General features: G+C 43.4%; 2 protein-coding genes across 4 annotated transcripts; one reads left to right on the forward strand and one right to left on the reverse strand.

The window, feature by feature from the left end:
- Positions 1 to 111: 111 nt before the first annotated feature.
- Positions 112 to 5,228, reverse strand: LOC136503895 (large ribosomal subunit protein uL15c-like). 2 transcript variants are annotated; one of them, XM_066498823.1, is made up of 4 exons: positions 4,734 to 5,228; positions 4,142 to 4,293; positions 3,305 to 3,546; positions 112 to 274 (listed from the first exon to the last, which is right to left on the reverse strand). In XM_066498823.1, the coding sequence occupies exons 1-3, from the start codon at positions 5,164 to 5,166 to the stop codon at positions 3,319 to 3,321; spliced, it is 813 nt and encodes a 270-aa protein (XP_066354920.1). In that variant the 5' UTR covers positions 5,167 to 5,228; the 3' UTR covers positions 112 to 274; positions 3,305 to 3,318. The 2 variants fall into 2 exon arrangements, with proteins under 2 accessions (XP_066354920.1, XP_066354926.1); XM_066498829.1 differs by lacking the exon at positions 112 to 274 and adding an exon at positions 789 to 1,234.
- Positions 5,229 to 6,317: 1,089 nt separating this feature from the next.
- LOC136549893 (protein SLOW WALKER 2-like) lies at positions 6,318 to 24,523 on the forward strand. Of its 2 annotated transcripts, XM_066541325.1 has the most exons (16): positions 6,318 to 7,306; positions 7,670 to 7,745; positions 11,078 to 11,197; positions 13,423 to 13,498; positions 16,524 to 16,592; positions 16,800 to 16,880; positions 17,009 to 17,080; positions 17,253 to 17,345; positions 18,003 to 18,194; positions 18,345 to 18,428; positions 18,522 to 18,665; positions 18,856 to 18,945; positions 22,388 to 22,470; positions 22,546 to 22,812; positions 23,113 to 23,350; positions 23,596 to 24,523. In XM_066541325.1, exons 1-16 carry the CDS (start codon positions 6,628 to 6,630, stop codon positions 24,304 to 24,306), a joined length of 3,075 nt encoding a protein of 1,024 aa, XP_066397422.1. In that variant the 5' UTR covers positions 6,318 to 6,627; the 3' UTR covers positions 24,307 to 24,523. The 2 variants fall into 2 exon arrangements, with proteins under 2 accessions (XP_066397422.1, XP_066397430.1); XM_066541333.1 differs by lacking the exon at positions 11,078 to 11,197.
- Positions 24,524 to 24,913: the final 390 nt, after the last annotated feature.

Genomic DNA, 24,913 nt, shown 5'->3' on the forward strand with positions numbered 1-24,913 from the left:
TTGTAAGATAGCAAGACCAACACATGCATTATTAAATATTATCTTACATTTGCCATTTCCAAAATAGCAATCAAATCCATCATTGTCCAAGCATGAAACACTAATCAAGTTTCTCTGTAACGAGAGAACATAAAGAACATCTCTAAGTATAAGTGTGAAGCCATCAGCAAGCTCTAGAGAAAGATCGCCAACGGCTTCAACATCTGCTCGGACTCCATTTTGTAATTTTAACATGTCTTTCGCTTCTTTGCGTAGTCCTCATCGAACAGAATCTCTGTAAAGAATTAGCAACATGAACAGTTACACCTGAGTCAATCCACCAAGTAGATTTCGAATATTATACATACAGAGATTCATTTATGAACGTAATAATGTTCTCACCTTTCTTTGCCATAATCATCTTTAAGTAATCGGGACAATCTTTCTTATAATGTCCCGTCTTCTTACAATAGAGACACTGGTCTTTCTCTACTGTGAACTTGATCTGCTGAGGCTAATATAACATGGGACCCTTTCCATTTGACTTTGAGGAGAAGTTAGTATTATTATTCTTTTTCTTATTGTCTTTCAGATAATTGATAGTGCCACCATTGGCAGCTTTCATTCTCTTCTCTTGCACACACATAGCCATGAGCCTCTTCATGCTCCATTTCTCAGGCTGTATGTTGTAGTTGACAACAAAAGTGTCAAACTCTTTTGGCAAGGAAGCAAAAATCAGATGGATAAGGAATTCAGATCCATTGGTTTTAGCTTGGATGCCAAATTGCTCATCCTTAGTATGTGCTCTCTTATACCACCATTACCTGAGTACCTCTCTGTCACCAGCTGCTTTATCAACTGGGTAGCATATATCTTTGAAGAACCAGTGAACTGACTCTTTATTCTTTCGAGGTACTCAGTGATGGTGTCACACTCTGGGATTGAGCCCATAATTACAGGCTTAATCGTGTTCTTTATCACAGCCAAACATTTCTTGTTGGTAGTTACTCACTTCCTATGCTCAAGGTCATAGAACATTCTTTGGGATGCAAAATTCCTATCTTTGGTTGCCCAAGCGGCATCAACCTCGTTTGTCTCCCTCACCGGTGCCACAGGCTTAGTGGAACACGGTAAGGTGACTATTCAGTCCACCTCAGCCAAGATGAAGGTTAGGTCAATCTTTTTTTTCACTCCGTGTAGTTATCACCTTTGAGAGTGGGGATCTATTTGATACAACCCATCAAGTTGTATCCGCCTAAAAACATAATTCATATAGAGTGAGAACATAAATAATAACAATAACAATTGCATGCCTTAGTTCCAACGTTGGTCAAAATTAAAACATACAATTGTCCTCTACACTAATTCTACATCATCGTCGACAGAAATAGAATTAATGCATGACAAAACATCATAATATTGCCATTAATCAACGTTGGTCAGAATAATAATAATATTATAATCAATTAAAACATATCCATTTTTCAAAATTAAATTCTCCCGTTGGTTCGAATCTAATAATGAAAATAACATCTTTAAATATGCAACAGAAAAATAATCTCAATTTAGTGAATTTTACCCACAGGAAAATTATCTTTTCTATTTTCTTTAAGCCATTAATCAATTTCTAGGAAATAAACATTTACTAGAAAAAGAAAAAGAAAAACTGATTCATTTCAACACTGTTGATTCGCCCCAGCCGGCAAAACGGCCAAGCCCAACTTCTCTACGCGCGCGCTACCCGCACCCAGGCCGCAGCCTAGGCCTGGGCCAGCAAAGTCGCGCGGCGCGCTCACCCGCCCGGGCCGCAAAAAGGCCCACTCGATCTGAGCCGTCCGTGCCGATTCGACGGCCGAGCGACGATATCGCGCGAACAAAATTGTGGTCGCGGCCGTCCGACCCGAAACCCTAGCTCATTCTATTCTTTCCTCTCTCTCTCTTTGTCGCGTACTTGTCTCTCCTCAGCACAGCAGCACCGAGCAGCCGAGCGAAGAGCAAACGACGATGAGAGCGAGCAGAGAGCCCCGACGCCGTCGCTGGCCCCCTCGCCGACGTGCGCGCTCCACAGCGGGTGAGCGCGTCGCCGTCGAGCGGCCTGGCCGCGACGCCTCTTTGGCCAGAGCCCGGCGAGCAGCGCCCCCAGCTCAGCCTTCTTCTCCCCACGCGCCAGCAAGGCAGCAGCGCTGCGCAGCGGCGAGGTAGGCCTCCCCTTCCCTAACATCCCCCTTTGATTTGCTTCTCTGTTTTTGTTTTGTTCTCGGATTCAATCGATTGGGGATACAGATCGAAGTTAGGGTTATGGTTCCACTGTTTATCTTCCCCATGAAGTCTTCACGGGTTTAGGGTTCAGCTCTTACTTTCTTGAGGCCGAAACCCTCTTTTTCTTCTCCTTTCCTTAACCCAGTTAGGGTTAGAGTTCAACCGAACCCTCTGTTCTTCTTAGACCCGTACTGGATCTAACCTTCTACTTCCTTTTCTAATCGGTTTACCTATTCTAGATCTAAAAACCCTAGAAACCGATGGCTCTGGTACCATTGTTAGCTCTATAGGATCACTAGGATCATAGATCTCGCCGGTAGAGTGATTCTATTCGGGATAAAAGATGCAGTACATCCTAATACATGTAGAACTAGAGAGACAGAGAGGAAAGGGAGAAGGTGTTGAACCTGACACTGCAGAGGGGGAGGGTTTAGAGGACGCCATCACGTTCGTCGGTGTAGTCTGCACACGGGCAGCGACGACCGGTGAAGAGGGCGGTGAAGATGTCGACGTCGATGGAGTGGGCGGCGCGGCTGGTGGCTTCCCGTCACTGGCTGCGCCCCTCTCTAGATCGGGTTAGGGTTTAGGTATCGGTGGGGAGCTCAGCTCAGGCGAACCTCGTGATAAGAGCCGCTGGCCCCCACCTCTTTTTATAGCGCAGTGTGACAGGGACCCTCCAGCCATGGTGGGCTGGGCGCCCCCGATCAGGGCGAGAATCAAAGGCCCAACTGGGCCGTTGGTCCAGTTAGGATTAGAGATCAATCTAACAATCCAAACAGGGCCTAATAACTATCCAAGGGCACAGATTCTGGTCTTATAAATTGATCTTTTTTGAACTGGATTTATATTCATCCTGATCTCTGGGTTTGTTCATATGATTCCAGGCTTTCTTTGAAACAGATCTTCAGAAAGCACTAGGGTATACTACACAGCCATGTTGGTCGCAACTTATAAAATGGGATAAAATAATTGCATATGACATAGATACAAAATTCATGGTACACGAAAAATTAAGAACAAAAAGGGGAGCAATAAGCATATGCTAAAAGAAAGATAAGAGGAGTACATCACATAGGAAGTCTACGCAGAGCCGCTATCAGATTCACCAGCACCAGCACCACCTTTTTTCTTGGCAAAGTACTCTTCTGCACGAGCTTGGTTCTTCAGATAATTTTGTGAAAGCCATTTCTTCCGTTTAGGTAACAGAGTCAGGGAACAACCAGCTGCCTCAAGCTTCTCTTTAGCCGAAGCCGAAAACGCTCTAGCCTTGATATTCAACTTAACCGATACATCCCCATCTCCTAAGATCTACAAACAGGTGAACACAAAGTGAACATGCAGGCCAGACAAAATCTGATTGCAAAAACTAACAGGTAAAAATACTAGAGTAATGTTATAGCACATGTTGGCAGATATGGAAGTTTATAGTTACTTTAGAATATACTGTAAATCCAATGAACAGCCAATGGCAATAATTCCAAACTGTACAAACAAAAGCCATTCAACACTCCAAGTGGTGCTCATCTAACAGAAACAGCCAAAAAAAACTTGATCCGGCATTGCATGTTCTAACAGATGACTTCTAACTCAAGTGGCTAAACTTGGTACCTACCATTATCACAGGCTAATTCAGAACCGATAAAGCAACCTTTAAGAAGTACAAAAGTAAGAAAACTGGCCACTCAATCTAACGACAAAGCACTAAACACTTTGATTCTTGCTTCAAATCTGGTGTACAATAAGGTTGTCTTAAAGAGAAGTTCTCACTGGCCAAGACCTAAGCTAAACCCCTTGAATATGAAGGCATTCATATTTTGGAACATGTGAACTCCTATATCACAAATACCATTCCACAAAACAAGTTTTAATAAAGCAACAAAAGGCTAATCATCAAAAGTTATACCTTCAGTGGAAGCTTCCTTTCCCTGCCTGATGGATTGATCAGACCCCGTGATTTCAGGGTCTCCAGTGATATTTCGTCACCATCTTTGAATCCACCACGCACTATGTCTTTTAAATTGAATGGCATATACTTCGGCAGCCCAATGTGCATTCCTGAAAAGCCATGGTGGAACTCACATCAGGCAATTTCTCAATCACTTGCGTTGCTGCATTCCCGCATAATCTTGATGAGTTCTCACAAGTAACAACACAATGTATAGTTCAATTGGTTATGCGCCCGCCTCCTGTCAATTTAATCACGGATGGGCAATGTCGAAGTGGGAGTGTGGGACACGCATCTGTCTGAACTAGAGCTTAGCGAGTTGCTTCGATTGATTGAGTGCATTAGGGGAGGCTTCTTGATGAGTTCTCACAAGTAACAACACAATGTATAGTTCAATTGGTTATGCGCCCGCCTCCTGTGAATTTAATCACGGATGGGCAATGTCGAAGTGGGAGTGTGGGACAAGCATCTGTCTGAACTAGAGCTTAGCGAGTTGCTTCGATTGATTGAGTGCATTAGGGGAGGCTTCGGCTTAACTGAAGCAACTCACCGCCGGCAATGCCCCGTAGCTTGGGAATACGGCGGTAGAGCGGCATCTGCCCTCCCTCGAACCCGCGCCGGACGCCGGGCCCCGAGCGCGATTTCTGCCCGCGCATACCGAACCCGCAGCTCGCGCCCTGGCCTGCAGCAATACCGCGTCCCTTCCGCTTGGGCCGCCGGCGTGACCCCTTCTGCGGGCCCAGGTTGTCCAGCCGGAACTTCTCCACTGGCGCCGCGGCGTCCGAGGCCTCGGCTGCCGCCGCAGCGCCGCTGCAGACGACGGTGACGCGGCGGGGCGGGCGCGCGCGGAGCGGGAGGGCGCGGGGCGCAGCCCGGCGGCCGGCTAGGATTCCGGGAGCGGCTAAGAAGGAGGAGGAGGTGGAGGCCGGGATGTGGAGGAAGGTGGCGGTGGGAGCGACGGAGAGGAGGGTGATGGAAGCCATGGCTGCCGTTGGGGCGGCTAGCGACTGTGGATAGAGGCGGATTATTGGGGTTTGGGAGCGAGATAAGATGGAGACGATGGGCCTCTCTCCACTCTTTTATTTGGGCTCGCTTTTCAAACAGCCGTGGCCCATTCATGTCTTGAAAAAAAAATCCAAAGTTGTATATAAAGAAGAAAAATCAGTATTGAATGGTATGCAAGTCCTACGTCATAGTAGAAACCATGGATTTAAATAGCGGGTTGTCGCTATAGCTTCTAAAGGGAGCTCATGCTAAACCATTGCTACTTTTTCCTGCTCAATATACCAGCTATGACCATTATATTACGTTTTATCGTAGCTAAATTGCTTAGCTGTAGCTTTGAAATAGCAATGCTATTTTATTTAGTTATAAGAGTGACAATTTAGTTATTATCTACTTATCTTTTTGCTGCAAGTCGGTGTTTTGAAAAATTGAACACTTGAGTTTCACGAATCATGCTATAATGCCATATTAAGCGATTTTCTCTAGACTTTGAAAGCCTTGGAAATATATTTGTGTCCACCAAATTTCATGAATCTTATGTTATTATGAATCAATTACTTATATTTTACATGTTTTTTCTTAAAACCTGCTATCTGTTGTAGCTTCGCTACATCTTTATAGCTTCTGAAAAAAGATGTCGCTATTTGCTATAGACTGTAATTTTAAACCTTGGTAGAAACCAAGGCTGGGTATTTTAAATTCACATACGATAGGTATGAAAATTTCCATTGCACTTTAATTCATAAATATAATAATTATTATCGAACTTCTGAAGATCTATTTCCGTTTTCCTATAACTACATATCTATTTCTGTTTTCCTATAACTACTATCCTGTAATCAACCTTCCTAAACAATTGTACACGCGCCCACAAGTTGCTCAATCAGCCAGATCGATAGGGCCATCTCAGAACATAGCTAGAACAGGTTGAACCACACACTATCATGCTATATATACTGTAGTCCTTTTTTTTTTTCCTTCCTAACTGTTCTTTACGTACCGTGAATTCACGGTAGACATCTTCACTGTTTTTTTTTTCAGCTTGCCGCCTGGCCGGCTTGTAAATGGACTGTCAGCACAGCAAGCCGGCCCAAAAACCACTCTAACCCTTAGCCCATCAGGATTCGCACGCCCGGACGCCCCGCCGCCGCCGCCCTCAACCCCGCCGTTGCGGGTCGCCACCCCCGAGTTCTTTTTCTTCCTCCTTGCTCTTCGAGCATTCGTCTCCCAGTCTCCCCCAACTCAGCTCAGGTACGTCCCCCGCCCGCAGCACATCCTCGCCGCTGCTCATCGTTGCACGCTGGTGCTTCCCTCATCTCCCCAGAACCTCCGATTCCGCCAGTTGAGTTTCTCTCGGACGCTGGTTGTCTCTTCCGACCTCCATTTCCCTGTCCTATCTCTGTGCCCGACTGCAAGCCGCGCTCCCGCCGCATCTATCCATGGCGGAGCCAACCCCCAAGTCGAAGCGCACCAAGAAAGCGAAGAAGCCCTCGGCCCGGGGACCTGATGGGGAGGACTTGGACGCGCTCAAGTCGGACGTCGCCACATTCGCCTCCTCCCTCGGCCTCCTCCCTGGCGCTGGCGACTCCTCCGGCGGCTTCGATGACTCCGACTTCCACAAGTCCGGCCCCATGAATAAATCCTCAAAACCCCCTTCCAAACAACCCCATCAAAACCCTGATAACACCGCAACCCCCCATCTAAACCCTAGACCTACCAAGAAGCCACACCCTCTCGAGCTACGTGACCCCTATGCTGCCACCAAACCTGGTGCTGTCAACACGAATTACCCACTGATGAAGGCGGCAGCACTCTCAGGGCAGTGGTACACTGATGCTGATAAGCTGGAGGCGAGGGTCCTGAGCGGTCGTAAGCAGGTGCCTCCAGCTGTGGGGCTTCAGGAGATGCAGGGAATAGTGGAGAGGAAACGGGAGCTGGCGGAGAAGCTCATGGCACAGTATGTGAGGGAATATGATGCTGTGAGGCGGGGGCACGGTGACCTGAAGCTCCTGGAGATATCAGCGAAGTCTGGTACATCAGCTGACAAGGTGTCAGCGTTTACATGTCTTGTCGAGGACAATCCAATTGCAAACATGAAGGCACTTGATTCCCTCCTTGGTGAGTTGCACTACTGAAATGCTATTGGCTCTAAAAATAAAAGGCTGTAAAGAGTGTACAAATTGACTATACTGTTTGGTAATTTGCGGTGATTGCAAATTATTTAACTTCATCGCAATGCATATTGAACAAATTGTAGTTAGTATGATCTTTTATACTAGAAAAACATTAACTAGATGTTTTGAAAGGTTTTGGAACTAGATTCATCAAGCCAAGATTTGCTTTTATGGAGCCATCATACTATTTGGTTTCATCAGTATAGCAAGGCTTTCACATCCTAACAGTTTTGATGATATCCCTTATTTTGTATTCTCATTAACATGCTAAGAAAACCATTTTATTTGTTGAAAAAAATCACAACAGGTATGGTAACATCAAAAGTTGGTAAGAGGTATGCGTTCACAGGATTCGATGCAATTAAGGAGTTATTTCTCATGAGGTTAGCATCTTCTCGTGTTTTCTGAAATTTCGTTGTGCTTTTGCCAGTACACAAAATTTATTTGTTCTTTACAGCATTTTATACCAATCTTCATGGTGTTTGCTGTTTGAGTGATGCAAACTATGTATTACAGTTAATTACCCTTTGTATGCATGGGTTTCTTTTCTTACTGTGCCATTTCATGTGAAGCTCTGCAATCCTGTATATCGTCCCAAACAACATGTGAAACACCCAATTGTAAGTTATATTGTTTGACGGCGCCATAGTAATTTGTCTGTTCCTGAAATTTTGGTTGCACTAGGCCATCTTGCACCATTCATTTCTCTGCCCCTCTTCTGGCTGGAATTTTTATTTTTCTGATCTGATTCGTATTCTATGTTATTATTACACACATTATGCTCAGAGCTTGATTGTGCAATAGAAAAAATGTAGGATTGAACTGCTCCTATCAACAGCAATCTTCTACTTTATATTTAGGACTGTGCATGGGTGGGTTTAGATGGATTTTTGACCCACACGTGAATACATGTATTAGCTGGGTTTTGGACTAGGTGGATATGCTGGGTTATGTGGATTTGATGCAAAGTGGTGGTGGGGAATGACGATCTTTGCAAAGTGCACGATTTAGGTCCATAGAGAGCACTACGAGCTAGCTACAGAGCGACGTCAATGATGACGAAGTCGTCGGAGCTCACCGTGCACTCATTTGCTGCGTAGCGGCCTTCCTCGCTGCCGCCAACAAGCCTAGAGCTCTAGACCTAAGGCCGCTGACCTGGTGTCCTAGATGTGCGCTAACGCGATGAGCGACTTCTTCCGCGTGCGCCTGGCCAAGGAGTCGTGCGTGTCGGCGCTGGTGGCCATCGACCTTTCCAGGCTCCCTGAGGTGGCCAGAGATGTCAGATCGTTTGTGCTTTGCTATGACTCGGCGAGCATGGGCGACGCGGTGGCGTGTTGCCTTCGGTACTGCTGGGTGGACTATGGCGGTTGACGGCATGGTGCACATCATGCCTGAGTGTCGTGGCGTGATGGGGCACTACAATCTTGACAGAGGGTGGGTTGAGGCCCATGATGTGTTTGTGTATTTTTGGTGCGTGGAAAGTGGACAAACTGGTGGACGTGGCCCATGATGGGCATCTTGGCGCTGATGTCGATCACGTTGATGTAGTTCGGGCGGTAGGTCTGGCTGACCATGTCGACGTCGTCCTTGTCAGACCATGGAACTTGTAGAAGACGTTTAGGTGCATTAGGGAGCCCTTTTGTGTCTTGTCATAGCTGTGGACATGGGAGTCTTCGTCGGTGATGGGCACGGCGTTGGCAAAGATGCCGAACGCGCCATCGAGCTCCACGGTGACGAGGTTGACGACATCAATGCGGGTGACTGACAGCCCAGACACGGCCCTAGACACCCACCATGCGTTCTTGGTAGCATCGACGTTGACGGGCTCGCCGTCAAGCATGATGTTGACGTGGTCCTTGTCCTCATCCTTGTCCCACTCTACCCATTAGGCCGACGGCTGCATCATGCTCGATGTTGGCAACTTCAACGGTGATATGTGTGGAAGGTAGGTGACCCAAGGATCTAACGGGTCTAACCCATTCCAATCCAACCCATGTATTAATCTTTCTCGTGGATTGGATTGGGTTTTGGTCATGTGGGTTGCTCAACCCATGCATAGTTATTTTTATGTCACAAGCAACTTCAATTATATGTTGGGCCCGCCCCATGATGCTTCTTGAATCCGGTCCATGTACCAAGCTAAATGTGAATTGAATAATTTTGTGAGAATGGTATGCAGTTGGGTAGCGGCCACACACGTGATGATGTAGTGTTAGTGGACGAAAGCCAGACGAGAGTAAATAGGAAACTAGAGTTATGGCGGTAGACCCTTGAGTCTAAAAGTTTTAGATTGAGCAGAACTAAAACCGAATACATAAGATGCGACTTTGGCGGAGTTGTACAGGAGGAGAGAGATGTGAGTTTGGAAGGTCAAGTAGTGCATAAGAAGGATACCTTTCGGTATCTGGGATCGATGCTACAAAGGGATGGAGATATTGATGCGGACGTTAGCCATAGAATCAAAGCAGGGTGGATCAAGTGGCGATAAGCTTCTGGCATTCTCTGTGACAAGAGGGTACCACAAAAGCTAAAAGGCAAGTTCTATAGAACGGCGATTAGACCGGCTATGTTGTATGGAGCAGAATGTTGGCCTACAAAGATTCGACATGTTCAACAACTGAGTGTTGCAGAAATGCATATGTTGCGATGGATTTGCGGTCGCACAAGAATGGACCGAGTTCGGAACGATGATATACGTGATCGCCTAGAGGTAACACCAATTGAAGAAAAGCTTGTTCAACATCGGTTGAGGTGGTTTGACCATGTCCAAAGGAGACCTCCAGAGGCACCAGTGCATTGTGGAGTCCTAAGCCAAGCTAATAATATGAGAGGTAGAGGAAGACCGAAATTGACATGGGGGAGGTAATAAAAAGAGATTTGAAAGCTTGGGATATACCTAGAGATCTATGTTTGAATATGAGTACATGGAAAGTAGCTATTGAAGTGCTTGAACCGTGACTTGGGGCTCTTGGTGGGTTTCAACTCTAGCCTACCCCAACTTGCTTGGAACTGAAAGGCTATGTTGTTGTTGTTGTAATGGTATATAGTTGGGTGTGGCAATACCTATTCCCAGAAAGGTTTTGCAATAAGACTGTTTTAGATGAATGTAAATGATCCATTCATATGTTTATTTTGCACATTTCAATAATGCTAGTAGTGATGTTATTTTAGTGAATTCAGACAAAAGTGTTAACATGCAACACATATGCTGAGAACTACACTAAAAGGTCTTTTATGTACTTTGTAATATGCATTAGAATAGCCTACCCCAACTTGCTTGGGACTGACAGACTTTGTTGTTGTTGTTGTTGTAATATGCATTAGAAGACGCTAAAATAATCTTGTAGTTTATATGATGAAAATTTTGCAGAACCAAAGTACTAAAAGGTTACAGACAGAAACGTTACAGAATAAATTGCGGGTGGGTTACAAGGATAAACCTAGCTGCCTAGGTATAGATAAGAACGGAAAAGGTTTTTTTATTCTAGTTGCTTTATAATCTTTTCTCTACCTTTTCAGGTTGCGATACATAAAATTTCATCTGCATAAACTATGCTGCATGTGAATAAGTGACTGAGTGATGGTCGATGGATATTATGTCATAAATTACTGTTTAGAACATCAGCTACACTATTTTTTTTCATAAACATCAAGTTCTTATTTACTGTATTGTTTTTTTTTTGTCATGTTAGTTATTTGTTCATTTGCCTGATAGGTTATTGCCTGATTGTAAGCTAAAAAGTCTTATCCAACGCCCGCTAGACATTTTACCTGAAACAAAAGATGGGTACTCACTTCTGCTCTTCTGGCATTGGGAGGATTGCTTAAAACAGAGGTATTTCTCACTGCACTACACCTTACTAGTTGACATGCATTTCATGTAAATGCTTTGTTGTATTGACTCTAGACGTAAGTGTCAAGTCTACCAAGAGTATGTGATGTACATCTGTAAACAGTGGCGGATCCAGAAACGGACCGAGGGGGGGCTAAATAACAGAGGGCAAAATTTTTTTGCTTGTTGTACACGGTATACTAATAGATATAGCAAAGATTGATATCGATTCAAAGTGCTCAAAGATACATCACTGAATCTGGATATTCAAAACAAAAAAATGAAAACGAGCAGTAGAGCTGAGCAGGGGGAAGCATAGTCACCTCACTGAGGAAATGAGCAGCTGCAGCTCTGCCTGTGGCCGGCTCCCGGCGGGCCGCCTGGCCGGTGGCCGCTGATCGCTGGCACCCGGCAGAGCGTAGACCCTGGAGGGTGGGGCGTGCGGCGTGCCGCGCCTGGGCGGAGTCCGGAGGGCGACGGCGCGAACAGGGGAGTGGGCGTGAGCGCGAGGATGCGTTGCGGCCGCGCGGGGACGGGAGACGGGGTGGGACGCCACTGCAGGGGAGGCTGCCTACGTTACACGGATAGTGAGGTTGGCCACGTATCTCGTATCGGATACGTATCCGATACGGATACGCAGTTGATACACGGCGGATACGTATCTGTGAAGTATCGGCAAAAAAATAAATAAAACTAAATTCCGATACGTGGACTGATACGTATCCAAGCTGTTTGGGCATTTGTGATACGGCCTAGCCCACCCACCACTGACCTGCGATATACTATGCCCTATCCCACACGCACTGGGTGGGCTACTCGCTTGCCACGCGCCGCGCCGCACCCGCGCTGGCGAGGTCCATGCTGCATCTGCGCAGGGCGGGCTGCCCGCCGGCCACGTGCCGTGCCGCACCCCGCGCTGGGTGAGCTCTGCGCTGGCGAGGTCCGCGTGCTGCATCCGCGCCGGGCGGGCCGCCCGCTGGTCACGCGCTTGGGGTGGAGTGGGGCGCAGCCCCATGGTCGCTCGGCCGCCTGTGCCAAGAGACCTCGGTCACCGGCGTGGGAGGAGGAAGGCATGGCGCTGGTGGAGGAGCTGCGAGGAGCAGGCCAGCAGGAGCGCAGTCGCGCAGACGTCTGATTGAAGGGGCACCATGTGGGGAAGAATGTTGGGGGAGAGAAAGAAGATTAAAAAATCTGATCTTGGGCCTAGCTAAGCACAGGCAGGGAAGACGTGCTGTACATTTATATGCCAAAAATACCCCTCCAACTGCCAGCACAGGTAGAAGTAGCAACTAGAAGCTGTGAAATGATTGGAGTAGTCTCAAGAGAGCATCCATACATATGCTGCCAATAATTTTAATGTCCTTTATTATTATTTTTTTTTATAAGAAGGGCGGGCCTGGTGCAAGCGGTAGAGTCTTACCGCATGTGACCGAAAGGTCCCGGGTTCGAGTCACGATCTCCTCGCATTGCATAGGCGAGGGTAAGGCTTGCCACTAACACCCTTCCCCAGACCCCGCACAGAGCGGGAGCTCTCTGTACTGGGTACGCTCTTTTTTTTATAAAAAATAATAAAACGTATCCACGTATCAGGTTTCTTCAAAAAATGGCGTATCCGTCCGATACCGATACACGTATCCGTATCCGTGCTGCTTAGGAGGCTGCTGGTATGTTTCAGTTGAGTTCTGGACTTGGGCTTCAATGGCTCTGAAGATCCACTCCCTGGTAATTTGGCCCACGAGGGGGGGGGGGGGGCGCGGGGGCAAAGAACACCACTCACCAGGAACTAAGAACAGTTTGGTAACATATACATCAACAGAAAGAAATATGTAATTTAGCAATTGTTTCTGCTTTAAAAAAACATTTTGTAGGAAAAAAGTTTGGCTTAGTTTAACACTGTTATGCAATGAAGATGTTGCCTTCTATATATGTTTTCGAAATTCAATTGCCAGTGTTATACATGCCCCAGTCATTGGTGTGTTGATGTTTTGTTCTAATATGCCAAGATGCTTTTGGTATTTCTTGCACAAGAAAATGTTTAACTGGATTAATTGGTAACTTATACTATAAATATGTGGCCTTGGTGGAACCAAATATTGAATATACTATTAGACATTCATCTGCATGAACTTTTGAATGCATCAAGATAAAATAATCTTTTATGTTCTTGATGATTTTATCATTATCATGCTTGGTTTCAACTCTAATGCTTATATTAATATTAATTGCAGATACGTAAGGTTTGTTGTGGCACTGGAGGATGCGGTAAAAGATATGCTGCCAAATCTTAAAGACAAAGCAATGAAGGTTAGCTCAAGTTGTGTAATCTTTTATCTTTGTGAAAACTTATGTACCATAGTCACATAGTTCCCGAATCGATGGGGATGAGGAACAGGGTTAAGGAACGTGGTACACTACTTGAGAGGTTTTTACATGGGTGGTTTGAAAATGTCCCCGCGTACTCGGGTCGGGGACGCGAGGGTCAATGCCTTCAACCCCGTTTTCTGTGACTATGCACTGTACGTTGTCTTAGGGTAAAACTATATTTCCGCATACCGTATAACAAAGTTGATTGGGCAACTTGTGGTGCATGTACAATTGCACAAAAACACAGGAGAGCTGCGTATCATTATTGGCGCATGTACAATTGTTTCTTGTAACCAGTTGGCAAACTTTGAATATTGAACACAAGATACTAGTTCTAGGAAAACAGAAATATATTTTCAGATGTTAGTATATAATGTGAATTAAAGGTGCATGGAAATTGCCGTACCTTTAAATTACTTAGGCTTAGTTTCTAAGATGTAGGACTTGCATACCATTCAACTACTACTGATTTTTCTTCTTTACAACTTCAGAGTATTTTCCTTGACATGAATGGACATGTTTTTATTAACATATATGCAGCTGGGGATACCCTGCCATATGAAGTTTTAGGACTGCAGGGTTGCACTGGTGTGGGTGGCAGAGATAATAAAGGGACTTCTTGTGTTCCTTCTCAATTAAGCAAAATTAGCCTATGGTCTCTATGACAGTTAGACTCAATTTTGAGATAGAACAAGCTAACAACCTTATCTTTAACCTGGCACATGCTCAAGAGGCTGGGCCCCACCATTTTACACCCATTAAAACTATCACAAGCTTAATAGCCTATACAAAACAAAAGTTTGAACTCCATTTTCTAATTAGACATAATGTATATTGTTGGAGCTAGCCATTCTCAGAAATTGTATTTGTCCTTGCAGTACTTTGTGGTAAATATAAAATCCAATTGACTTCTTTTTTTATATAAACCTTAATTGCATATTCTGTCTGCAACTTTTGGGAACCATCTGGAGTTCATTGGATCTGTTTGGGATTCATGATGATTTTCACTACATGTAACACCATTACTATGGGAGGCTTTGTGGCCACAAGTGCAACAGCCTGCCTGAACAACATTAGGAGCAGTAGTGGGGAGGCTTGTCCATTGATTTACATGCTGATGCCTGATAACATCCTCTCTTTATACAGAGGTGTACTTTGTCTCCGAAGCATCCAGGGAGATCTAATCTAATAACAAACCATATGTAGAAGATAGTAATGGAAATCCCTTAGTCTCTTAACTTACTAATCTGCTAAGGGGCAAACAACATAATATGGCATGTGCTATAGCAATCTTGGGACCTTGATGCAAATGCTCTAGCCTTTTCTGTTGTGGGTGCTAGGCGGTTGAGGTGTGGTGGCAGTGGTGAAGCTTGACAGAACAGCAAGTTCCTTGCCTTACTGACCTCACCTCCCCGGATCCTATAGAAACAGGGCACATTGAGAGATAGAGAGAGGTAGATTAGGATTTCATTCTTGCCTGGCTTATTCCTTTATCCTTGCTCCCTTTTGTAGAGGAGCTTACAATCAGTGACAACATTTTAGGATATAACTTCAAGGCGAGTGTAAATGGCAAGCTGTAAATCACGCATGGCACTTTCCTTTCCTGTGCCAATTCTCTTGATCAAACTGATGTTCCTGCCTGTCTCTTCTTGCAACATTCAAATATGCGGCCCTACATAACATTTCCATTTTCGCCATTGTTTATGTAATGATGAATGTGGTTTCATGCCCGGAAGGTCAACCATGGAAGCCATTTTTTTAGTAAGACAAGTTATGCCCTGGTATAGGGAGAAGAAGAAGGACCTACACATGGTTTTTATTGACTTGGAGAAGGCTTATGATAAAATACCAAGGAATGTTATGTGGTGGGCGTTGGACAAACATAAAGTCCCAACGAAGTACGTCGGGCTCATTAAGGACATGTACAGCAATGTTGTGACTAGAGTTCGAACAAGTGATGGAGACACGGATGACTTCCCGATTAGGATAGGACTACATCAAGGGTCAGCTTGGTGCCCTTATTTGTTTGCTTTAGTGATGGATGAGGTCACAAGGGACATCCCTTGGTGTATGCTTTTCGCGGACGATGTAGTGCTAGTTGATGAAAGCCGGACAGGAGTGAATCAGAAACTGGAGTTATGGCGGGAGACTTTGGAGTCCAAAGGTTTTAGACTTAGTAGAACTAAAACTGAGTATATGAGATGTGACTTCGGCACTACTACTCGGGAGGAGGAAGATGTTAGTTTGGAAGGTCAAGTAGTGCCTAGGAAGGATACCTTTCGATATTTAGGATCAATGCTACAGAGGGACAGGGATATTGATGAAGATGTTAGCCATAGAATCAAAGCAGGGTGGATGAAGTGGCGGCAAGCGTCTGGTGTCCTATGTGACAAAAGGGTACCACAGAAGCTAAAAGGCAAGTTTTATAGGACGGCGATTAAACCTGCTATGTTGTATGGTGCAGAATGTTGGCCTACGAAAAGACGACATGTTCAACAGATAAGTGTCGCGGAAATGCGTATGTTGCGTTGGATTTGCGGTCATACAAGAAGGGATCGAGTTCAGATGATATACGTGATAGATTAGGGGTAGCACCAATTGAAGAAAAGCTTGTCCAACACCGGTTGAGATGGTTTGGACATGTCCAACGGAGACATCTAGAGGCACCGGTGCGTAGTGGAATCCTAAGCCAGGATAGTAACGTAAAGAGAGGCAGAGGAAGACCGAAGTTGACTTGGGTAGAGGCAATAAAAGGAGACTTGAAAGGATGGAATATACCCAAAGACTTAGCCTTAGATAGGAGTGCTTGGAAGATAGCTATTCACGTGCCTGAACCTTGATTGCTTCTGTTGGGTTTCAACTCTAGCCTACCTCAACTTGTTTGGGACTTAAAGGCTTTGTTGTTGTTGTTGTAATGATGAATGTGGTTTTGATCATGCCTATTTTATATTTTTGTTTATTGCAGACGGTTTTCATGCTTTTGAAAAGTAAGTCAGAACAGGAACGTCGTTTGCTCACAGCTCTTGTTAACAAAGTGAGTTACCTTTTTTTCTACACTATGCAACTCCATTTTATCTCTCTTCCCTTTTTTCAATTTCAATATATACAGAACTATTATGATCTAGTAGATTGAAAACAACGAAAAATAAAATACATTATATTATTTATGAGCAACATTGCCTAAAGTCTTACTAGGAGTGACATAATTTTGCTCATTTTCGTTGCAAAATATCTATTGCAGCTTGGTGATCCTGAAAGGAGAGCAGCATCGAGTGCTGCATATCTGTTAACATGTCTCCTGGCTGCTCATCCTAATATGAAGGTAAATGCTGTGGGATTCTGGTATGGCACAGATTGTTTGTTTTAATCTAATTATGTAATATTTTGCATGCAAAGCTGCACATAAAATTCATATTCCTTTTGATCTCATTGAACTCTTTCAATTTGCAGATGGTCGTGATAGATGAGGTGGATTCTTTTCTCTTCAGACCACATGTTGGGCTTAGGGCCAAGTACCAGGCTGTATGTAATTGTTAATAGCACTTTCTATGCCAGTATTGTTTCAGAAATTTCATAGACAGCATCTTCATTAATATTGGATTTTACTGAATTATCTACCAAAACTGCCATCTAATTATTAGAAATATGATTTACATCATGATTTTTAGCCTTTTAATTGGTGGCATCTCTACAGGTCAATTTCTTGAGCCAGATTCTTCTTACAAACAAGGGAGGTGGGCCTAAAATTGCAAAACGTTTGGTGGATGTCTACATTGCGCTGTTCAAGGTTTGATGCGTTTCAGCTTTCTATAGTTGTTTATGCTTACTGTGTGAATAATTTGTTAGCCTTTGTCTTCCATTATTTAAGTTTTATTACCCATCACATTGCCATCTCTTGTACGAATTACCTTCAGGAGCATTTTGTGGTTTGGTCAATGGGAAGTCTGTGTAGCACATGGAAGGTGCTATTGTGGCACTTCAAGTTTGTACAGAGATGGGTGTGATCCTCTAGGGAGGGGAACACACTGGTAAAAAGCGTCACTCAGGTGTGGTGGGGGTAGTGACATACTATATTGTAATCTTTGAGCATCTGGTCGTGCTTTGTTTTGGTGCTTGGAACATTGCCAGCCATCAAGTTGATGTGTTTCACTCGTAATTATTGCTGTCCAGCCATCGTATGTAATTTGGGCTTGATCTTGTCATCTTTTGGTTTTATTGCTTTTTGGTCACATCTATTTGCCATGTACTATTTCTCTAACTACTGAAGTATGCAAAAATACATGTTATTTTTTGTTAAGATGTTTTTTTCCTGGAACAAACGCTGTACTTCATTTCTTTTTTGCCATTTGGTTTGTCTCATTTTGACATCTTTTACTGTATTTCTTCCAAGGTTTGACAGAAAGGATAACTCAATTTTTCTTGTTCTGTTGCACAATTATGCTAGGTACTAATGAGCTCTGGTGATACCAAAGGAGATACATATATCAAGGACAGCAAGAAAAAGGTAGAAAATGGAAAAATAGAGGGTGGAAATAACAAGATGAAGGACTCCAGATCCCATGGAAACGGTGAAGTGGGTTCAACAGCAGGATCAGATTTGGAGCTGGACTCCAGAATCCTCTCTGCACTTTTAACTGTATGTAACCACTCTACAGATCCCTGTATTAGTTTCTTATTTATGTCCCATCAGCACCTTGCTCGTACACCTTGTCTTTGCTTATTTTTGTTCAAACTGGTGCTTGATTTGTTTCTGCAGTTCATTTATTAATTCTTTCATCACATGCAGGGTGTAAATAGGGCATTACCATATGTTGCGAGCTCAGAAGTTGACGATATTGTGGAAGTGCAGACACCTATTCTTTTCAGATTGGTGAGTTTTTTTAGATAATGTTATGAAGTACCTTGCTAAGTTTGTATTTTTTGGACAAAGCTTTCCCAAACTAATCATTTTGGTTTCATGTAGGTGCACGCTGAGAATTTCAATGTTGGTGTTCAGGCACTGATGCTTTTGTTCCAAATATCTACAAAGAATCAGATAGCAAGTGACCGTTTCTACCGTGCATTATACGCAAAACTCTTGAGTCCTGCTGCTGTTACTTCCTCAAAGGTTCCTTTCTTATGTGCATTCTGAAGTATTCCTGGTTTTACTTTTTTAAGAATTTGAATTGGCTGTGTTCCATCACAATTTGATTACCCAAAGGTGCCCTTACCTAGATAATAGCTTTGAACTCTGCATCCTTGTACATTTAAGTGTCTCACTATATTTTATCTGATTCATTATGTCTTACATATTTCAGCCGGAGTTATTTCTTGGGCTGTTGGTGAAAGCGATGAAGAATGATGTAATGTTGAAGAGAGTTGCTGCTTTCTCGAAGCGGCTGCTGCAGGTATGTTGTTTTCTAGTATGATAGCTAATCTTCATGATGAGCTCTTACATATAGATATGCTGTTTGAGTTTCTAATTACTGAATACTGATACACATACCACTACCACTATAAAACAGCTAACTGTTCTAGTATACTAAGGAGGCATGGAATGCAATTTCTGTGCTGCAAACAGTTATGTGATTGCAAAATATCGAGCTTTCGAATGCAAAACATGGGTGGTTCTACAGTGGCATGCCTGCAAATGGATGGAATTATAGACTCGTCTTTTTCAAATTGACAGTGTCATGCTGTTAATTTTCTGCAAAGTAGTACAACAACAGCAACACAGCCAGATATTTTGCCCCAACCAAGTCTGGCTAGGCTATAGATGAAACCTACAAAGAGCAACAAAGGAGATATAGATGTGTATAATGTATGTAAAATGAAACTAATGATGATAATAATAAACGTAAAAGGAGATTGATGTTCTAGATGTTTAAGTATATGAATGTTAATTTTCACATGCTCCTATCCAAAGCTAAACTTGGATGTTCTTCCTTCAAGTCTCCTTTATTGCTTTATCTGACCTTAGATTCGGTGGACCCTGCTTCTCCTTGCATTGCCTTGTCATCATGCCCTAAAGTTACGCTACATGCTGGTCCTTACTCTGTTGAATGTCCAAAGCATCTATTTGACTATATGTCGGTATTGCGCTACATGCTGGTCCTTACTCTGTTGAATGTCCAAAGCATCTATTTGACTATATATCGGTATTGGACTAGCTTTTCTTCAATCGGTGCCACACTTAACCCTATCATGTATAGCGTAGCTTTGGAAGTGTATACCATCATTTTGAATTCAATCTGTTCATGTATGATCACATATCCTCTGCAATGTATTCATTTTGTACCATGTAGCTATTGGATGTGCATTTAGTACGATAACATTCTGCATCATAATGCACAGCAAATCTAATTGCTGTATATAACCCACCTCTTAACTTTTGTGGTCCTTTTTTTGTCACAAATGATGTGATATGCTTGACGCATTATCGCCCATGTCGCTTTGATTCTATGGCTATTAGGGAGGGCAATGTGGAACAGCAACCCACCAATTCATGGTGAATTCACATATTATTAGGGGATCTGGATGGGCAAGTTTTATTCTTGTTGGCCATCCTCACTAACAGATATAGCACTTACTCTCGCAAGAATCCTATTTGTGCTCTACTTGGTTCATGATTTTATAGCCTTTTTTACAATGCTATTTTTGATACTTTGAAATGAAAGTAGGAGTGAAAATGTTATTTGTTTTTGCATTTTGTGCTTTTTATATAGCCCTTTTGACCACTATTCGAGGTTTGTTTTAGCTTCGTTTTGGGATTCCGCCCTCAAGATCTGAAACAAAATATGATTGTAGCAGTCAATTGTCAGAACCTAAGGCTACCGCTGCAACTAGAATACACAATCTGGTATCGTGATGCTTCTGTGATTGAGCAGTTGTCACTAAGGGTATTATCAGGTGACAGCTCTAGAGAATCATCTTTTCCAAAGCCACAGTCCAGAATCATTCCTGAGGTGTGAGAACCGAACACAATGCAATCACTACAAGTCTCGTGGTCACCAGTGAGGTACCATGTAACCATGATATGAGAAGAATTTACTGAAGAGGATACAACAACAACAACAACAACAACAACAACAAAGCCTTTAAGTCCCAAACAAGTTGGGGTAGGCTAGAGTTGAAACCCAACAGAAGCAATCAAGGTTCAGGCACGTGAATAGCTGTCTTCCAAGCACTCCTATCTAAGGCTAAGTCTTTGGGTATATTCCATCCTTTCAAGTCTCCTTTTATTGCCTCTACCCAAGTCAACTTCGGTCTTCCTCTGCCTCTCTTCACGTTACTATCCTGACTTAGGATTCCACTACGCACCGGTGCATCTGGAGGTCTCCGTTGCACATGTCCAAACCATCTCAACCGGTGTTGGACAAGCTTTTCTTCAATTGGCGCTACCCCAAATCTCTCACGTATATCATCGTTCCGAACTCGATCCCTTCTTGTATGACCGCAAATCCAACGCAACATACGTATTTCCGCGACACTTATCTGTTGAACATGTCGTCTTTTCGTAGGCCAACATTCTGCACCATACAACATAGCAGGACTAATCGCCGTCCTATAAAACTTGCCTTTTAGCTTCTGTGGTACCCTTTTGTCACATAGGACACCAGACGCTTGCCGCCACTTCATCCACCCTGCTTTGATTCTATGGCTAACATCTTCATCAATATCCCTGTCCCTCTGTAGCATTGATCCTAAATATCGAAAGGTATCCTTCCTAGGCACTACTTGACCTTCCAAACTAACATCTTCCTCCTCCCGAGTAGTAGTGCCGAAGTCACATCTCATATACTCAGTTTTAGTTCTACTAAGTCTAAAACCTTTGGACTCCAAAGTCTCCCGCCATAACTCCAGTTTCTGATTCACTCCTGTCCGGCTTTCATCAACTAGCACTACATCGTCCGCGAAAAGCATACACCAAGGGATGTCCCTTGTGACCTCATCCATCACTAAAGCAAACAAATAAGGGCTCCAAGCTGACCCTTGATGTAGTCCTATCCTAATCGGGAAGTCATCCGTGTCTCCATCACTTGTTCGAACTCTAGTCACAACATTGCTGTACATGTCCTTAATGAGCCCGACGTACTTCGTTGGGACTTTATGTTTGTCCAACGCCCACCACATAACATTCCTTGGTATTTTATCATAAGCCTTCTCCAAGTCAATAAAAACCATGTGTAGGTCCTTCTTCTTCTCCCTATACCGCTCCATAACTTGTCTTATTAAGAAAATGGCTTCCATGGTTGACCTTCCGGGCATGAAACCAAATTGGTTCATAGAGACCCGCGTTATTGCTCTCAAGCGATGTTCGATAACTCTCTCCCATAGCTTCATAGTATGGCTCATCAACTTAATTCCTCGATAATTTGTACAACTTTGAATATCCCCTTTATTCTTGTAGATCGGTACCAATATACTTCTCCTCCACTCATCAGGCATCTTGTTCGATCGAAAAATATGGTTGAACAGCTTGGTTAACCATACTACAGCTATGTCCCCGAGGCATCTCCACACCTCGATTGGGATACCATCCGGTCCCATCGCCTTAATTTACTGAAGAGGATGAATAGGAAAAATAGTTTGAGATCAATTTTCATGTTTTGCTCGTTCTTACTCTGGACCCTCCACCTGGGTTCCATGGTTGTTGAATACACTTGTCAGTCGAAGCAGTGCGCTCTCCATCACAGGTGTTAGGTACAGTTGAGAGCAGTTTAGTTCTAGGTGTCAATGGAACCATAGAATAAGACAAATAATGGACACTGAATATTCTAATTTTACCGATGCTATTTCCATTATATATTTAGATATTTTTACCATTAATTATGTAATTGCTTTTGGCAGGTGGCTCTTCAACGGCCTCCTCAATATGCCTGTGGATGCCTTTTCATTCTGTCAGAAGTTCTTAAGGCAAAGTCGCCATTGTGGTATGTGACTAGTCGTTTTAATCAAAACATGTCATTTATCTTTCATGATGATATAATTTTCATCTAAATCTTCAGGGGGATTGTGCTCCAGAATGAATCTGTTGATGATGGTGATGAACACTTTGAAGACATTTTAGAGAGTCCCGAGGACTCTTCTATTGCCTCAGCAGTGCTAGATAAACATAATGAAAAAGTAGCTGCTCATGAGAAACACAACCTTGATGCTGCTGATGGAATTGATAGTGTAAAACAAGTAAAATTGGTAGATGAGAACAATGCATCAATTGACGCGTCCAGACAACATGCATCATATGATCCACGACACAGAGAGCCTTCTTACTGGTATTGTCTATTTAATCTCATTTTTGTGCATGGATCCTAAATTTAAATATTAGTTCTTTGTTTTGTTGAGGCTTGAAATATGTTATTGTTATTCACAAGTACCCCCCACCCTGTTTAAAAATATGGGTATGCATGCATAAAGCATATATATATATTTTTTTTTTGTTATTGGATGAATTGAGTCGGCCTCTTCTGTTTTATGAACTATTTCTGTTTAGTAGTGTATTTTGTTGTTTTTCCTCATGTTTGTTACAAAAAATGCAAGAGTTGGTTGAACATATGTACCTTTTGCTTTGTCAGCAATGCAGATCGTGTCAGTTGGTGGGAACTAACAGTATTGGCTTCACATGTGCACCCTTCAGTTTCTACTATGGCCAGAACATTGCTATCTGGCAACAATATTGTTTATAGTGGTGATCCACTGACAGACCTATCACTTCCTGCCTTCCTTGACAAATTCATGGAAAAGAAACCAAAAGGGAACCGCATAGCTGAAGGAAGATGGCATGGTGGATCACAAATTGCCCCAGCTAAAAAGGTTAGCCCTTTTTACTTGGATTGTCTTTGTTGACTCTTAGAGCTGTTTCTCTACATCTGGATTTGTAGATGACCTGTTCACTATTCCCTCCAATCACACTTGATGCTTTTGAGAAGATATGCTCAAAACTTTGACTTAAAATTTTAGTTTCAAAATTTGAATAAATGTGTGTAGATTGTTTTAAATACTGAATGCTGTCAAACACTTTTTTTTAATCCCTTGCTGACCTATGCCTTTGTCTTCAGCTTAACCTGAATCATCATCACATCGGAGAAGAGCTTCTAGAATTGGCAGAAAATGAAGTGCCTCCTGAAGATATTGTTTTCCACCGTTTCTATTTGAACAAGACTGGTCCTGTTAAACCTAAGGCAAAGTGGAAGGACTCCGTTCTTGATGAAGATGCGGGGGAACTCTTAGCTGATAATAACGCTGATGATGCTAGTGACGAGAGTGGAGATGAGATGCAGGATCTGGGAGATGGGTTGACAGATGACGGAGAATATGACTATGACGACCTTGACTCAAATGCATTTGAGGAGGAAAAGGATTTACTTAGAGATGATAGTGATGTGGAATTGGATGACATTTCAGATGATACTGCATCTAGGGATGAAGGATCAGAAGATGACGATGACATTTCTAGTCTTGCGGGCTTAGATGCTGAAGCCCTTGAGAGTGCAGGCGATTCAGATGGCAACTTAAGTGATGACGAGGTGGTTGATGCTGGTAAGGGTGGTGGCTCTTATGCAGAGAAAAAGGGGGCAGGGAGGAAGCATAAACGTGGTGTGAAGAGTGGGTCGTCTCCATTTGCAAGCCTGGAGGACTATGAACATCTAATGGGTGGGGATGCAGATGCAACAACAGCGAAGCGGAAGCACAAGGCAACAGGGAGAGCTGGTGGTGAGAAGAAACCAAAGTTGAGATCACGAAAGAAAAGGTCGAGGAGTTCAGAATGAGAAACAATCTTTTTACCCTTAACTTTTTTAAAATGTTCACCACGATGGTGTTCATTACATTTTTGTACTTCTGGAAGGCACATGATTGGGTAATGCTAATTTTGAGCCGAGAATGTATTGAGATTAAACTATACAGGTGCTTTCGTATAGTCGACCTCATCACACGCATAATGCATTTTTACGGGCTTAAAAAGGGTACTATTTTGCCCCGTTGTATGTTGCGTTATTTTAGAAAGCAAACTGGCCAAATCCGGGGACGTTGCAATAGATCCAAAACGATGTATCGCTTTATATAGTTGTATATATGTTGGAGACCAATGCTGCACCTGCGCAGCCGTAGACTTGACTTGGAGTGGAGGGGATCGGAGCTGCTGCGAACAGGCAGCAGAGAATGGCAAATATGGCAACAAACATTTTAGTGTTTTGCTGCAAACATGCGGCTGAGAAGTGCACATATCCAACAAACATTTTATGCCAAATCAGAAGTATGGATGGAGCCCACGTGCCATATCGCAAAGGCCATGATAGGGTAAGGATGGGCAAATGTTACTCCCTCCGTCTAAAAATATATTATTGCTCCAGAGAAATTAAAAATATATTATTGCTC

The sequence above is a fragment of the Miscanthus floridulus genome, chromosome 1, assembly GCF_019320115.1.
Source record: "Miscanthus floridulus cultivar M001 chromosome 1, ASM1932011v1, whole genome shotgun sequence".
Taxonomy (NCBI): domain Eukaryota; kingdom Viridiplantae; phylum Streptophyta; class Magnoliopsida; order Poales; family Poaceae; genus Miscanthus; species Miscanthus floridulus.

What these genes read in the sequence shown, in the direction of transcription:
- LOC136503895 (XM_066498823.1), bottom strand. Translation starts at nt 5,166, where the DNA reads ATGGCTTCCATCACCCTCCTCTCCGTCGCTCCCACCGCCACCTTCCTC. An exon ending in GCTACGGGGCATTGCCGGCG is followed by an intron (nt 4,294 to 4,733) that starts GTGAGTTGCTTC and finishes ATGGCTTTTCAG; the next exon opens with GAATGCACATTGGGCTGCCG. An exon ending in AAAGGAAGCTTCCACTGAAG is followed by an intron (nt 3,547 to 4,141) that starts GTATAACTTTTG and finishes ACCTGTTTGTAG; the next exon opens with ATCTTAGGAGATGGGGATGT.
- LOC136549893 (XM_066541325.1), top strand. Translation starts at nt 6,628, where the DNA reads ATGGCGGAGCCAACCCCCAAGTCGAAGCGCACCAAGAAAGCGAAGAAG. An exon ending in TCACAGCTCTTGTTAACAAA is followed by an intron (nt 16,593 to 16,799) that starts GTGAGTTACCTT and finishes TATCTATTGCAG; the next exon opens with CTTGGTGATCCTGAAAGGAG. An exon ending in TCTACATTGCGCTGTTCAAG is followed by an intron (nt 17,346 to 18,002) that starts GTTTGATGCGTT and finishes CAATTATGCTAG; the next exon opens with GTACTAATGAGCTCTGGTGA.